General features: G+C 31.8%; 1 protein-coding gene across 6 annotated transcripts in view; it reads left to right on the top strand.

Moving 5' to 3' along the window:
* LOC148619029 (uncharacterized) overlaps positions 1 to 10,797 on the top strand; it is a 44,026-nt gene extending 33,229 nt beyond the window's left edge. For all 6 annotated transcript variants that reach the window (XM_088578511.1, XM_088578510.1, XM_088578512.1 and 3 more), the window contains 10 exons: positions 285 to 342; positions 1,077 to 1,176; positions 1,432 to 1,531; positions 2,097 to 2,200; positions 2,585 to 2,679; positions 3,403 to 3,576; positions 7,719 to 7,800; positions 8,018 to 8,117; positions 8,491 to 8,627; positions 8,957 to 10,797. In XM_088578511.1, the coding sequence (XP_088434637.1) occupies positions 285 to 342; positions 1,077 to 1,176; positions 1,432 to 1,531; positions 2,097 to 2,200; positions 2,585 to 2,679; positions 3,403 to 3,576; positions 7,719 to 7,800; positions 8,018 to 8,117; positions 8,491 to 8,627; positions 8,957 to 8,989 (983 nt within the window). In that variant the 3' untranslated portion in view covers positions 8,990 to 10,797. The remainder of the gene's footprint in view (positions 1 to 284; positions 343 to 1,076; positions 1,177 to 1,431; positions 1,532 to 2,096; positions 2,201 to 2,584; positions 2,680 to 3,402; positions 3,577 to 7,718; positions 7,801 to 8,017; positions 8,118 to 8,490; positions 8,628 to 8,956) is intronic.
* The last annotated feature ends 423 nt before the right edge of the window (positions 10,798 to 11,220 follow it).

The following is an 11,220-nucleotide window of genomic DNA, read 5'->3' on the forward strand; positions in this document are numbered from 1 at the left end:
AATATAAGGATGTATTTATGTAATAGAGGTTAAGGAAAAAAATTACTAGAGTGATAATTAGAATGAACACATAGCCATCATTTTAAAATACTATATCAATATAAACAGAAGGACACAAAACATGACCAACATTACATGAATGCTCCAATCAGGAAAGTTATTAAGTTAGATGTATGGAATTTATTAATATTTTTTTTACCTAAAATCCAATTTTATTGACACATAGCAGCAATAGAATCATGTGTCTAAAAATCTAATCATAACTTTCTTTCTTTTTTTCACAGACAATGGTCCTAAAGGTATTAAACACAGAATCTTACCAGTAGGGACTTCTAGTAAAAGGTATGTTCTTAATATACACTAATAGTGCATAAATGTCATGTATAAGAGTGATGTATTGTACATCAGTGTGGGAGCAAAGGAAATTACAAAATTCATCTTTTTAATAGTTGGTACATCTGCAAATTAGTCTAACTCTTTATTTGCATAATTAAAGCATTACTGGATACTCCTTTAAACCAACTAGTTTTTGAGGATGTAAATTCAGTTTTGCTGCTGTTTAGTTTGGACTTATATTCTGTCTGTAATGTATTTCTATAATGAAGGAACTTATTTGATGCTATTTATTTTTATGGTTTTTGTCGCAAAGTAAACCAAGAGAATATAATTTGGTTTTTATTATAGGATTAAACAGCTATTTTTGGTCATTCATGCATGTATGAACGGATCTCGGAGCTCCGGTGAATGTATTTATAAAATCTAGTCCCGGGACAATTTAATTTTTGGCCGAATTTACTTGTAGTTAGATTTTAAGCATTTATAAGTTTCTTTCCCCAATCTGAAAATTACTCTCACTAAACAAACTGTACCGGTAAAACCAATGTGGATGTAATAAATGCATGAAGAATCTTATGATTAGAATTATCATGTTTTAGCTTTTGTTTGAAGTATTAGTTAAATGTTGGTTAACAAAGTTAAATTGAAATTGTAGTGAAAGGATTTTTTAACAAAATCATGAACAAATAGGTCCTGGAACCTTTCTGGCTGTGCTGTAGATTAGCTTGTTTCTATTTCAGTGAATCTAGAGGTTCATTGTGTTCAGACTTTAAATCCAAGTTACACAATCTACTCAAAACTATGGTCCATGCTAAATGTCACTTTGTACAGTGTATCAAGGTAAGTCTATTATGTATTAAACATAATGAATAATTCTAGTCTTTATGTTTTCACTGGAAACTAATATTTCATTTGGATATCTGGCTACCAAGCCCACTTAATTATGGAATTATCAGGGACAACTTTACATTTATTGTATTCAGTCTGTTTTTAACTTGAAAAATACTCTATAAGGCAAATTTTACATTGCAATGAAGTGTCTCAAATATGACAGAACCAACCATCGAACTGATGTCTTGAATAAATTATTTGTAGTCAAATGACCGAGGAGAGATGGATACATTTGATAAAGAGGTAGTCATTAGACAACTAAGGTCTTTGCAGTTATTAGAAACTGTCCAGCTAATGGCTGGGGGTATGTATATTTGTAGTAAATCTCAATTTTTTTAAAATTCAGACGCTCTGATACAAACTAATTTTGATTTAACGAATGTGAGATCTTGAATATTTGGCATATGCACTCCATATTATGGAGGACTTTCAGTTTTTTTCATCTGTCTATTTCAAAAGGGAGAAAAATGTGTTTGTCACTTTTTCAGCAAAAGATTTGGTCCAAAACTGTTTTTGTATTTTAGTATGTTTATAGTATATAATTCTTAAAATGTGAGCAGGATACTCCTACAAAAAAAAATTATTGATACACATTGTATGTTATTAGAATGTGTTATATGTATTGCTATGCATACATGGCATTGCAATAAAAAAAGTTGAATTATTGCTATGTAGATATGGCGTTGCAGTAAAAACAGTTGAAATCTTCCATTACACAAAAAAATCTAGCTTTAACTTAATATGTCATGTCATTTCAGGATGTTATCTCATCAGTCATTCCTTATTGTGTGTAAATAAGTCTCTAAAATTGTATTATTGGTATATGTAATCCATCCATTGTTATTATTGATAACACTTTGGTTACACAGGAATACCCCACAGAATGAGATTTAAGATGTTTAACCACAGATATAGAGTATTCATGGGATTACATAATCCATATCAGCTTACCTCACCACAGGAACAATGCAAGGTAATCATACAAAAATCCTCATATATCTTTTCAATAATCTTTAAAGTACAAAAGCTACATACGTTCCTGTATGCCTTGCACCTGAAACTGAAACCGAGACATGTATTTCCTAGAAAAATATGGTTGAAATGAATGCTGACGGATAATTTGAATAATGCATTGTAAAAGGAAGATAACCTTGCAAAACAGTTTGAAATTGGGCAATTATACTACAATAAATAATTTGTTTGATGTTTAAGATCTAGAATATATGAGTCTGGAATCTTTGAAGATGAAAAATATATATATCTTAGTAGTTATCACAAAGAATTGAAATACTTCCTTCTTTTTTTATTATAAAACATTTCATGGAGAACGATTGTCATGTGACATGTTTTTTTGTAGATTATTCTTGAGAAATTTTTAAAGGCTATGGATGATAGTAAACTGCCATATGTCAGTACACAGTGGAGGATAGGAAATAAACATATATTCTTTAGGTATGATTATATACAATATAGAACACTTATATAGCCAATGGTAAAAATAATACTCAGATCTTGAGATTTATAATTCAAAGACATGTTTTGTATAAGGTTTTAAATGAAAATAATGCAAAGTTCTTTCGCTGTGCCTGTGTATAATATTGTTTTAGGGACAGCTGCAGCCTGCACTGTGGTATGAGGGTTATTTTTATTGTTCATTGAAGATGAATGGGTGGCCTTGGGCTGACATTCTCATCCTGGTGGGGTTGTTGTCTGACATCTACACCATACCTATTCTCATTATAATGCTATCAATTTCTAGTAGTATCCCTACTTCATGTTTAATCTACAAAAGTCACAATTAAATCAGCCTAAACTAAGACTTATCTCCTGATATGAGTCAAAATTTTTTGCCAGTCATCTGTCTTTAGTTCTGATTGATATTTAAGTTCATTTAATTTGATTACACTAAATGGCTATTGAATATTTCTAACAAGTGAATGTACCTGTTGCAATTTGTTGCAACTAACACTGCTTAGTCAAGTATAATTCATGAACTCTAAACTTGTGAAGCACTATGCAATTCTTTCTATTGTTTGAAGGAAATGGTTTGAATGAAGTTTTATTTTTCTTGGTATTTTTGAAATTTAAGGCACTGTATGTAAAAGTTATCTCAGTTAGAATTAATTGCTGCTGGTTACGATTATAATGACTATAGTGGGTTAATTATTATTACAGTGAAGGAACTAGACAACAGCTAGAAGCCATGAGACAGGAGAAGGTTTATAATGCTGCCTCCCTGATACAGGCTTATTGGAGAGGCATGCAGTGTCGAAGACAATGGAAAACTATCAAACCAAAACTGACAAAACAAAGAGAAAATATCAAATCTCCAAAAACACAAAGTTCCAAGTAAGATTGCAGTACTATTGTTAATCAGTGTTGTGTCCAGCAGGTTAAAGATACCTGTGACTTGAATCAGTTAACCTTGTCTTTTCAGCAGGATCAAGTTACCTGAGACTTAAATCAGTTTGCCTGATCTGTCCTGCAGGATTAAGTTACCTGTGACTTGAATCAGTTAACCTTATCTATCCAACAGGATAAAGTTACCTATGACTTGAAACAGTTAGCCTTATCTGTCCAGCATGATAAAGTTACCTGTGACTTGAAACAGTTAGCCTTATCTGTCTAGCATGAAAAAGTTACCTGTGACTTGAAACAGTTAGCCTTATCTGTCCAGCAGGATTAAGTTACCTGTGACTTGAAACAGTTAACCTTATCTGTCCAGCTGGGTAAAGTTACCTGTGACTTGAATCAGTGAACTGTATCTGTCCAGCAGGATTAAGTTACCTGTGACTTGAAACAGTTAGCCTTATCTGTCCAGCATGATAAAGTTACCTGTGACTTGAATCATTTAACCTAATTTGCCCAGCATGATAAAGTAACCTATGATGTATGCCAGTTGAGGTTTTTTTCACGAAGAAGGCGATTTATAAATGATGAATTCAACAGTCAAGGGGTGACTATAAATCATTTTTTTCAGCATTTGCAAAGCTTTCACGTCCCCGATGGCATCATGAGCATCATATGATATGCTTAATAAATTGGTTACTAACACCACCTGACTGAAACTTTTTATTTTCCATTTTCTGCTTTACTGGAAGCTCTTTCGTAAGTGACAGAGTATCTATAAATCCTACACACGTTTCCTTAAAACTTTCCAAAAAGCCATTTCCTCTAGGGCTTTAATTGTGATGTATGAGTCGACCTCCCCTTGTTCCAATTACCACATTATTTCGGGTTGATTTCTTATACCATTGGTAAAAAATGTCATGCAGTGTTTGGGCAAGAAAAGTTAGTTGGGCACTAAAAGTGACTGCTTGGTTGAAAACAAATGTCTACTGGTCTTAATTTCAACAGAATTTTAGCGTGGTTGTAGGAAAAAGAAATGACAAATAAAAATAGACTATTAGAACTTTGCAAAGAGTAATCAAAGGAACCAAGGTTATAGCAGTAATCAAAGAGTAATCAAAGAAACCAAGGTTATAGCAGTAATCAAAGAGTAATCAAAGGAACCAAGGTTATAGCAGTAATCAAAGAGTAATCAAAGGAACCAAGGTTATAGCAGTAATCAAAAGAATGTAATCCAGGGACAAAGACCAGACATGGAAAACAGACATGCACAACAAAGAACATAAAATAACTAAAATCATACATTCAAAGTAACAAAAGCAAATGAGCAACTCGGACTCCACTAAAAACTGAGAGCATGGACCAGGTGCAGCGGTAGGGTAAGCGTCCTCTGCTTTTCTAGAAACACCAGCCAAGTTGCTCATAAAAAAGCCAAGTCCATGGTAGATGAAAGAGGAAAGGAAAACTATGACACATTGAAGAAATCAGTTTTCATGGCGCAGATGGTGGCATAGTAATTTTGATCATGCAATTTTTTTAGGAATTGTGTCAGTCTATGGTATGGTGTTATTGCTTTGTTAATCATCTGTGTGGGTGTCTGTGCGACAATTTGTAACATTTAAACTATATAATAGCTTATCAACTGAGAATAAGTTGTAGATAGATGAGAAGTTCATGTAAATGTTAATAAGGGCAGGTTTAATTTCAATGATTGTGGCTGAAATTTGAATAATTTGACTGACAGTTTTGCTAAATTGAATTTCGACTTAATAATATAGAAACTGAAAAATGCCAACTAGTATTTTTAGTTCAACTATGGAGGATGTCATTGAGTTTTGTGTTCATTGATCTAGGTATTCCACGTAAACTGACAATGAACCTAGATATCACAGTCACTGGCACACTGCTAAGGTGCCAATAGAATTTTAATGTGATGCTTTAAAGATAAATTGATCGTCATTTGTAATCAGAATGGTGAATTTAAATAAAAGTGTATAATTATAACAATTTATAACAACAAACTTGTGTTTAGGTACGTTAAAAAATGACCCTGGTTCTTTGCTTTTATCTTAACCCTACTTTTGCAATATGATGATTGTATGCAGCGTAAAAATTTAAACAATCAATATAAATTGGTTCAGTACAAGAGTACTTTGATTTATTTTATAGTTCATTATTGTAGGGATGCCAGTTGTGTCTTGTTCGCTTGATATCTGCTGTGTTTTTTCCTCAACTTTCCCTTGTTCAGATGAATATATATAAGAACTTTGTATGTGTATATTTATATCATTGTACAACGTACTTATTCAGGGCTATTTCCTCTTGTATGGCTCTTTGGCAAGACACATCTGTGCAGCTTTCAATCCTTTTACCTATTGCACTTTCTCTTTGCTTTAATTTTTTACGCTTATTGATGGTATCTTCAATGCAGCCAGGAAATTGATAGTTTGGTAAGGACACGGACATTCCTGACTCGATGTAGGAAAAAATATTGTATTATATACACAAAAAATTTAACATTTATAAAACAAATAAATTCCTAGACAACATAAGCTAGACTAAGTGAGTTCGACAGTACTCAGACATGCACAAGTGCTTCCAAATGTAACTAAAATAATAACTTTCACACAGAAGATTTTACAAATAGGTATTAATATAATATTATGTGAACCCACTTTTCCAATACAAATAATTATAAATTACCATTCATCTAACTTGTTTTCATATTTTATTCTTCGATACATGACTGGTCATTTATTTTCATTTGCTGGATGGGAGGAAATTTCCAATTTTCTCATTATTTTTTTTCGACACCCCTCAAAATATAAGATACTTTTCTAGTGTGTGAACGAGTGCTCAGGATGTCACAGATTTCCTATAGCAATTTAACAACCTTTTTTGAATGGTAGGAAGTGGACCTGAGAGAAGGCACATGTCCATGCAAATAACAAATACGTGGCATACCATATTATTTTCAGTTGTATTTTCATCGCGGGATTTTTGTCTGTGCTTGCAGTTTTCTGTGTTACCTGGTTGACAAAAAGTAAGGAATGTGGGAGAGGGGAAAAAGGGGCAGACTGGAATTATACTTGTATCTCAGATATGTTCAACATTTTTTTCTTACAGGTTCACTTTATTTATAAAGTTACTCATTTTTCATTGTATCTTTGTATTCTCATATTTTAAGCGAGGGTGTAGGTGTGTATATGAAACCTATGAGATATGTAATAATCGCATTTTCGGAGATTTCATTTTCTTTATACATCCTTAATGACTTTTTAGGTGTACATCAATACTAAATGGCATCATTTATCATTTTAATTTATGCAAAGAACAAATGTTTTCTAGTTTAATTTCATAACCAGACTCAATTTTGTGTTTACATGTTAGATTAATTAGATAACGTAACCCTCGAACCACATATGTTCCCATGGATGGAGGGTTACGTTATCGTAACTAATCCCTGATCTGCATTCCCCTAGCCCCAGTACTGACATTTTCTTCTCTGTGTCTTTTGTCGGTCAAAATGGAATTTATATGAGGGCAATTTTCACACTATACATAAAGATGCTTACAAGACCGTATCTTTTCTTTGATTAAACATCAGAGAATTATAGTTTTTTACATCCTTTAGAACAGCATATCTGCCACATGTCTCAATTCTACTACTCTTATACCCTGTCTCCATTCCAAATTGTCATTATTACTTTCATCTGCTTCTATTTTTTTCTCAGTTCTCGTAAACATCTTCAGGTCTGTCTTTTCCGCCAAGGCTATGTTATTTAGTAAAATACAATTAATGAATGAAATATCCACAGGATTCGATTACTGGACATTTTAGTCACTGGTCGAAGGGAAATAACTCGCGTAGTAAAGCAACGTCAACGTTTTTCCCATAATCCGCAAGGGGTGTTCATTTACGTAACTCCTACCTTAACACATTTCAATGAATGTTGTAAAGTTTTATTTTTTCTTGAAAGGAGGGAACTTACTACTGGTGATAAATTCCCCATGTTATGGTGCATTCATTTTTAGGTAGTAATGATTTGTTTTATTGTTTAGATATTGAATTCTATAAAATTTTGGCCTTATACTATGTATTTTATCAAGTAATTAATTAAACCTTTTTATCACTAATTCAGGAAAGACCATAAGAAGCCAGGAATCATTAAGAAGGAACCATATTTATTAGAACAAGCTTCAAAGTATTACAACATTAGTTTGGTAATATATACATAATTCTTTTATAAAACTTCATTTCTCTGTGTCTGATATAACTAAGGTAAAAAATATATTAAGTGAAGAGGACTAAATGTCATTACAATTTGAGAAAATTATTTTTTGGTGTAAAAATTAGAAAAAAATTAACTGCTGTACACAAACTGTAAAGATGGAAAAAGAAAAGTATTGCTATTGTTCACTACTCATTGGTGTTTTGTAGGAAGCAGCACCTGATATCCCTAAACCCAGACCTTACTGTATTAATGGTCAAGTTAGAATTAGCTATCCACATATCAGGATATTGAAACATGATTACACTAGTAAGTACAGTGTTCGACATCAAGGGGAGACAAGTCCTCTTCATAAACTACACTTTACAGATAAACATATAAAGACCCCTGAAAATTCTGTACCTGATAATGAAATTGTTATGTGAATACAGCTCAGCATTTCTACATCTTTACTGTTGTTAATTGAGTACTGAACAGAATTGATTAAAGCCAAACAACTGAGGTGAAAAAAGTTCTAAGCCTTTAAAATGAGATGAAGGGAAACATCACATTTTGACGTCAATAACAAACCATGGTCTTATACTCAACTTACATATGTTGATCATTTGTGGCTGCAGTGATGTAAACTATACAAAAATCCAACCAAACGAATGTTCAATGTTTAAGATATTTGCTTTTTCAGCCAAAGATACTCCAGAAAACCTACTGCCAAAAGGTTCAGAAGTGCGGGTTGTAGGACCTTCAACAAGAAAGGGGCATCTCATTGTTGATCATAAAAATATATGTTACCATGTTCCATATCAAATGTTAGATATCAAGGTAAATTCAATACTTGTAGTTGCCCTTTATATAACAGGGGAACACTCCTGATATAGAGATACAATCATTATCAATTTTGTATGCAGAATGTACTGTTTGTAGTATATATTTGGTTGAATATATCAGTACTAGTAGTAGTTTGAAATGCTGATACTTAAAAAAAAATATGGAGTTTTCACTAAAATTAGAAGTGATACACACTAGCAGTGAAAAGAAAGTAGGGAAATGTAAAGGATTTATTTTATTTGCTACAAGTAGTTTATATTAGAAATGAGTTGTGTTCCATGTGATTCTATTTGAGTCTGACTTGAATTTTTTTTCCATTTCAGACTGTACCAGAGCCACCAGGCATGCATATATAGACCAATCTATAAAGTTATATACAAAAGCTACCTCAGACTCTATTATCATTAATTTATTGTATCAGACACTGCAGTTTATATATATATTAACAGCAATCTATTAGAATATTTCCACAAATTTCCAATATTATTACATTATTTGTTAGCATCTCTTACATGGGAGATAACTCATGTCTGATTTAAATGACCATATAATGTAAATGTATTTTATGTGTCTGTAATTGTTATTTTTAAGTTTTTGTTTCTAAGTTGATTTGATGCTTATAATGTTGAATGTGTTTTGTTAACTTCCTTTTCATATTAGTGTTTTAATACAGATCATGGGTGGATTCAGGCAGGGGCGTGCGCTCTCGCTAAAATTTGCAAATGGGTTGTCAGGCTCAGGTTTAGGTGGCTTTAGTTTGAAACTATAATTTCTCGCTAATTGTACCACAAAATATACAAACATTGCACTTACTCTAGAAAGATATTTAAAAAAATCAACATAAAAATTTTTTTAACTGTTCCCCCCCCCCAAATCTAAGATCCTGGATCAGCCCCCGCAGATTAGTACATTCCTAAATATTTTGCTTTCTATTAGTTTACAAGTAACAGCAAAAATAATGGCAAGATTTAGTTGAATTTTCTCTATAAAACTGGACCTTTGTAATATTCATTTTGACTCTCCTTTTTTATTATATTGAATTTCCACCAACCTACAACGGTATGGTATTTTTGCCACTATCATTTTTTTTTTCATTTTCTGAACTAAAGTCATAGATCTGTTCATTTTCCTTGCCTTTAACATAATTTATATTTAAATGGTGCTGATTATTTACATAGTAATAAAAGAATATGCATTTTTATGAAGTAAAACATTGCCAATATATTTGAAGAAGTCACATTTTAAAGTGGGTTACATTCATTCATGTTTTACTACAGTGATATATTGATGCTGTAGTGTTTTTTATTCTAGATGCTCGTTTATTATTCAAGGATGTTATAGGAAATATGTAAACATAAAAAAACATTGAATACATTGTAATAGGAAGTCAAATGATTCCCTTGTTGCTGAAAATGCACCTACAATTTTTTGTTGTTATATCTAAAGTTGACCAACTTTTCAATTTTTCTGGTACTTTAATCTTTTAATTCAAATTTGCATGTATCATATAGAGTGTCAATTTGAAATTTTCATGACTATATCTATTGAAAATTGATGGAACCAAGAAATTGATTACTCTATCAGCTTTCTATGTTAGATGATACAGGAAGCTGTTGATGTACTTAGAATATCTTTGTCATTTGTAGAAACTTTCTACTGTAAATTCAGAAATTATTATGGGCATTTATTATTATTAAACTTTTGACTTTGAAGTTAAAAGTAATTTGAATATATGCAATGATATAAAGAATTGCCCTTCTTAAAGAAAAACATATATATACATGTATGTACAATTTTCACTCAGTTGCATCCTGCATTGATTCCTGATTGTAATATTTTGGATTTATCTAACAGGAGTATTCAAGGGTTTTTATTTCCTGAAGATTTGTCATATAAAGTATGTATACATGTTTTGTACAGTAAATCCTGGCTAGAGCCAACTCTAAAGAATGGTCACATTAAATGGCAGAACCTGATCACTTTAGAAAGATGTTTGTTTTATACTAAGTTGGCTAGACAGGTCTGGTCTATCCAAGGTTTTGTTTAGACAGGTGACTAGGGTTTGGTTTAGACAGGTTTTACTGTACTTTTGTTAAGAATACTGTGATAATTTGTTATTTACAATGTTATTTTGTTGCCAGGTGATATTACATTTTTAAGACTACTTTTGTTGAATTGTTTTTTGATGTTTCAGTTTTATCTCATTTACAAGCTGCTCTGGTGGTGTAATATCTATTTTGCTGGATTAGTTTTGGAATTGACTTGATTATGAATTGGACTAGTGTTCAGTAATTTTATTATTATTATTATTATCAGAAAACCAACAATACCTAAATCATACTCATTCTGAGTGTAATTTTAATGAAAACATGTAATGAAATGAATTTTGTAATTTTTCTAATGATAAAAATCATCCTTCTGGAATGAAATGTAGATCACACAACCTATCATTTTGCATATAACTGCAATAGTTTTGCAGTGGAATAGTAATATAGGGCTGTCATTGCTGTCCTGTGTAGAAACTTCGTTTTGCTGCAGTAACTTGAAAATGGTCTGTAGATCTTAATTTTTTTTTTTCAACATGGCT

The sequence above is a fragment of the Perna viridis genome, chromosome 4, assembly GCF_037379345.1.
Source record: "Perna viridis isolate PV_CMFRI_1.1 ecotype Kerala chromosome 4, ASM3737934v1, whole genome shotgun sequence".
In the NCBI taxonomy this organism is placed as follows: Eukaryota; Metazoa; Mollusca; class Bivalvia; order Mytilida; family Mytilidae; genus Perna; species Perna viridis.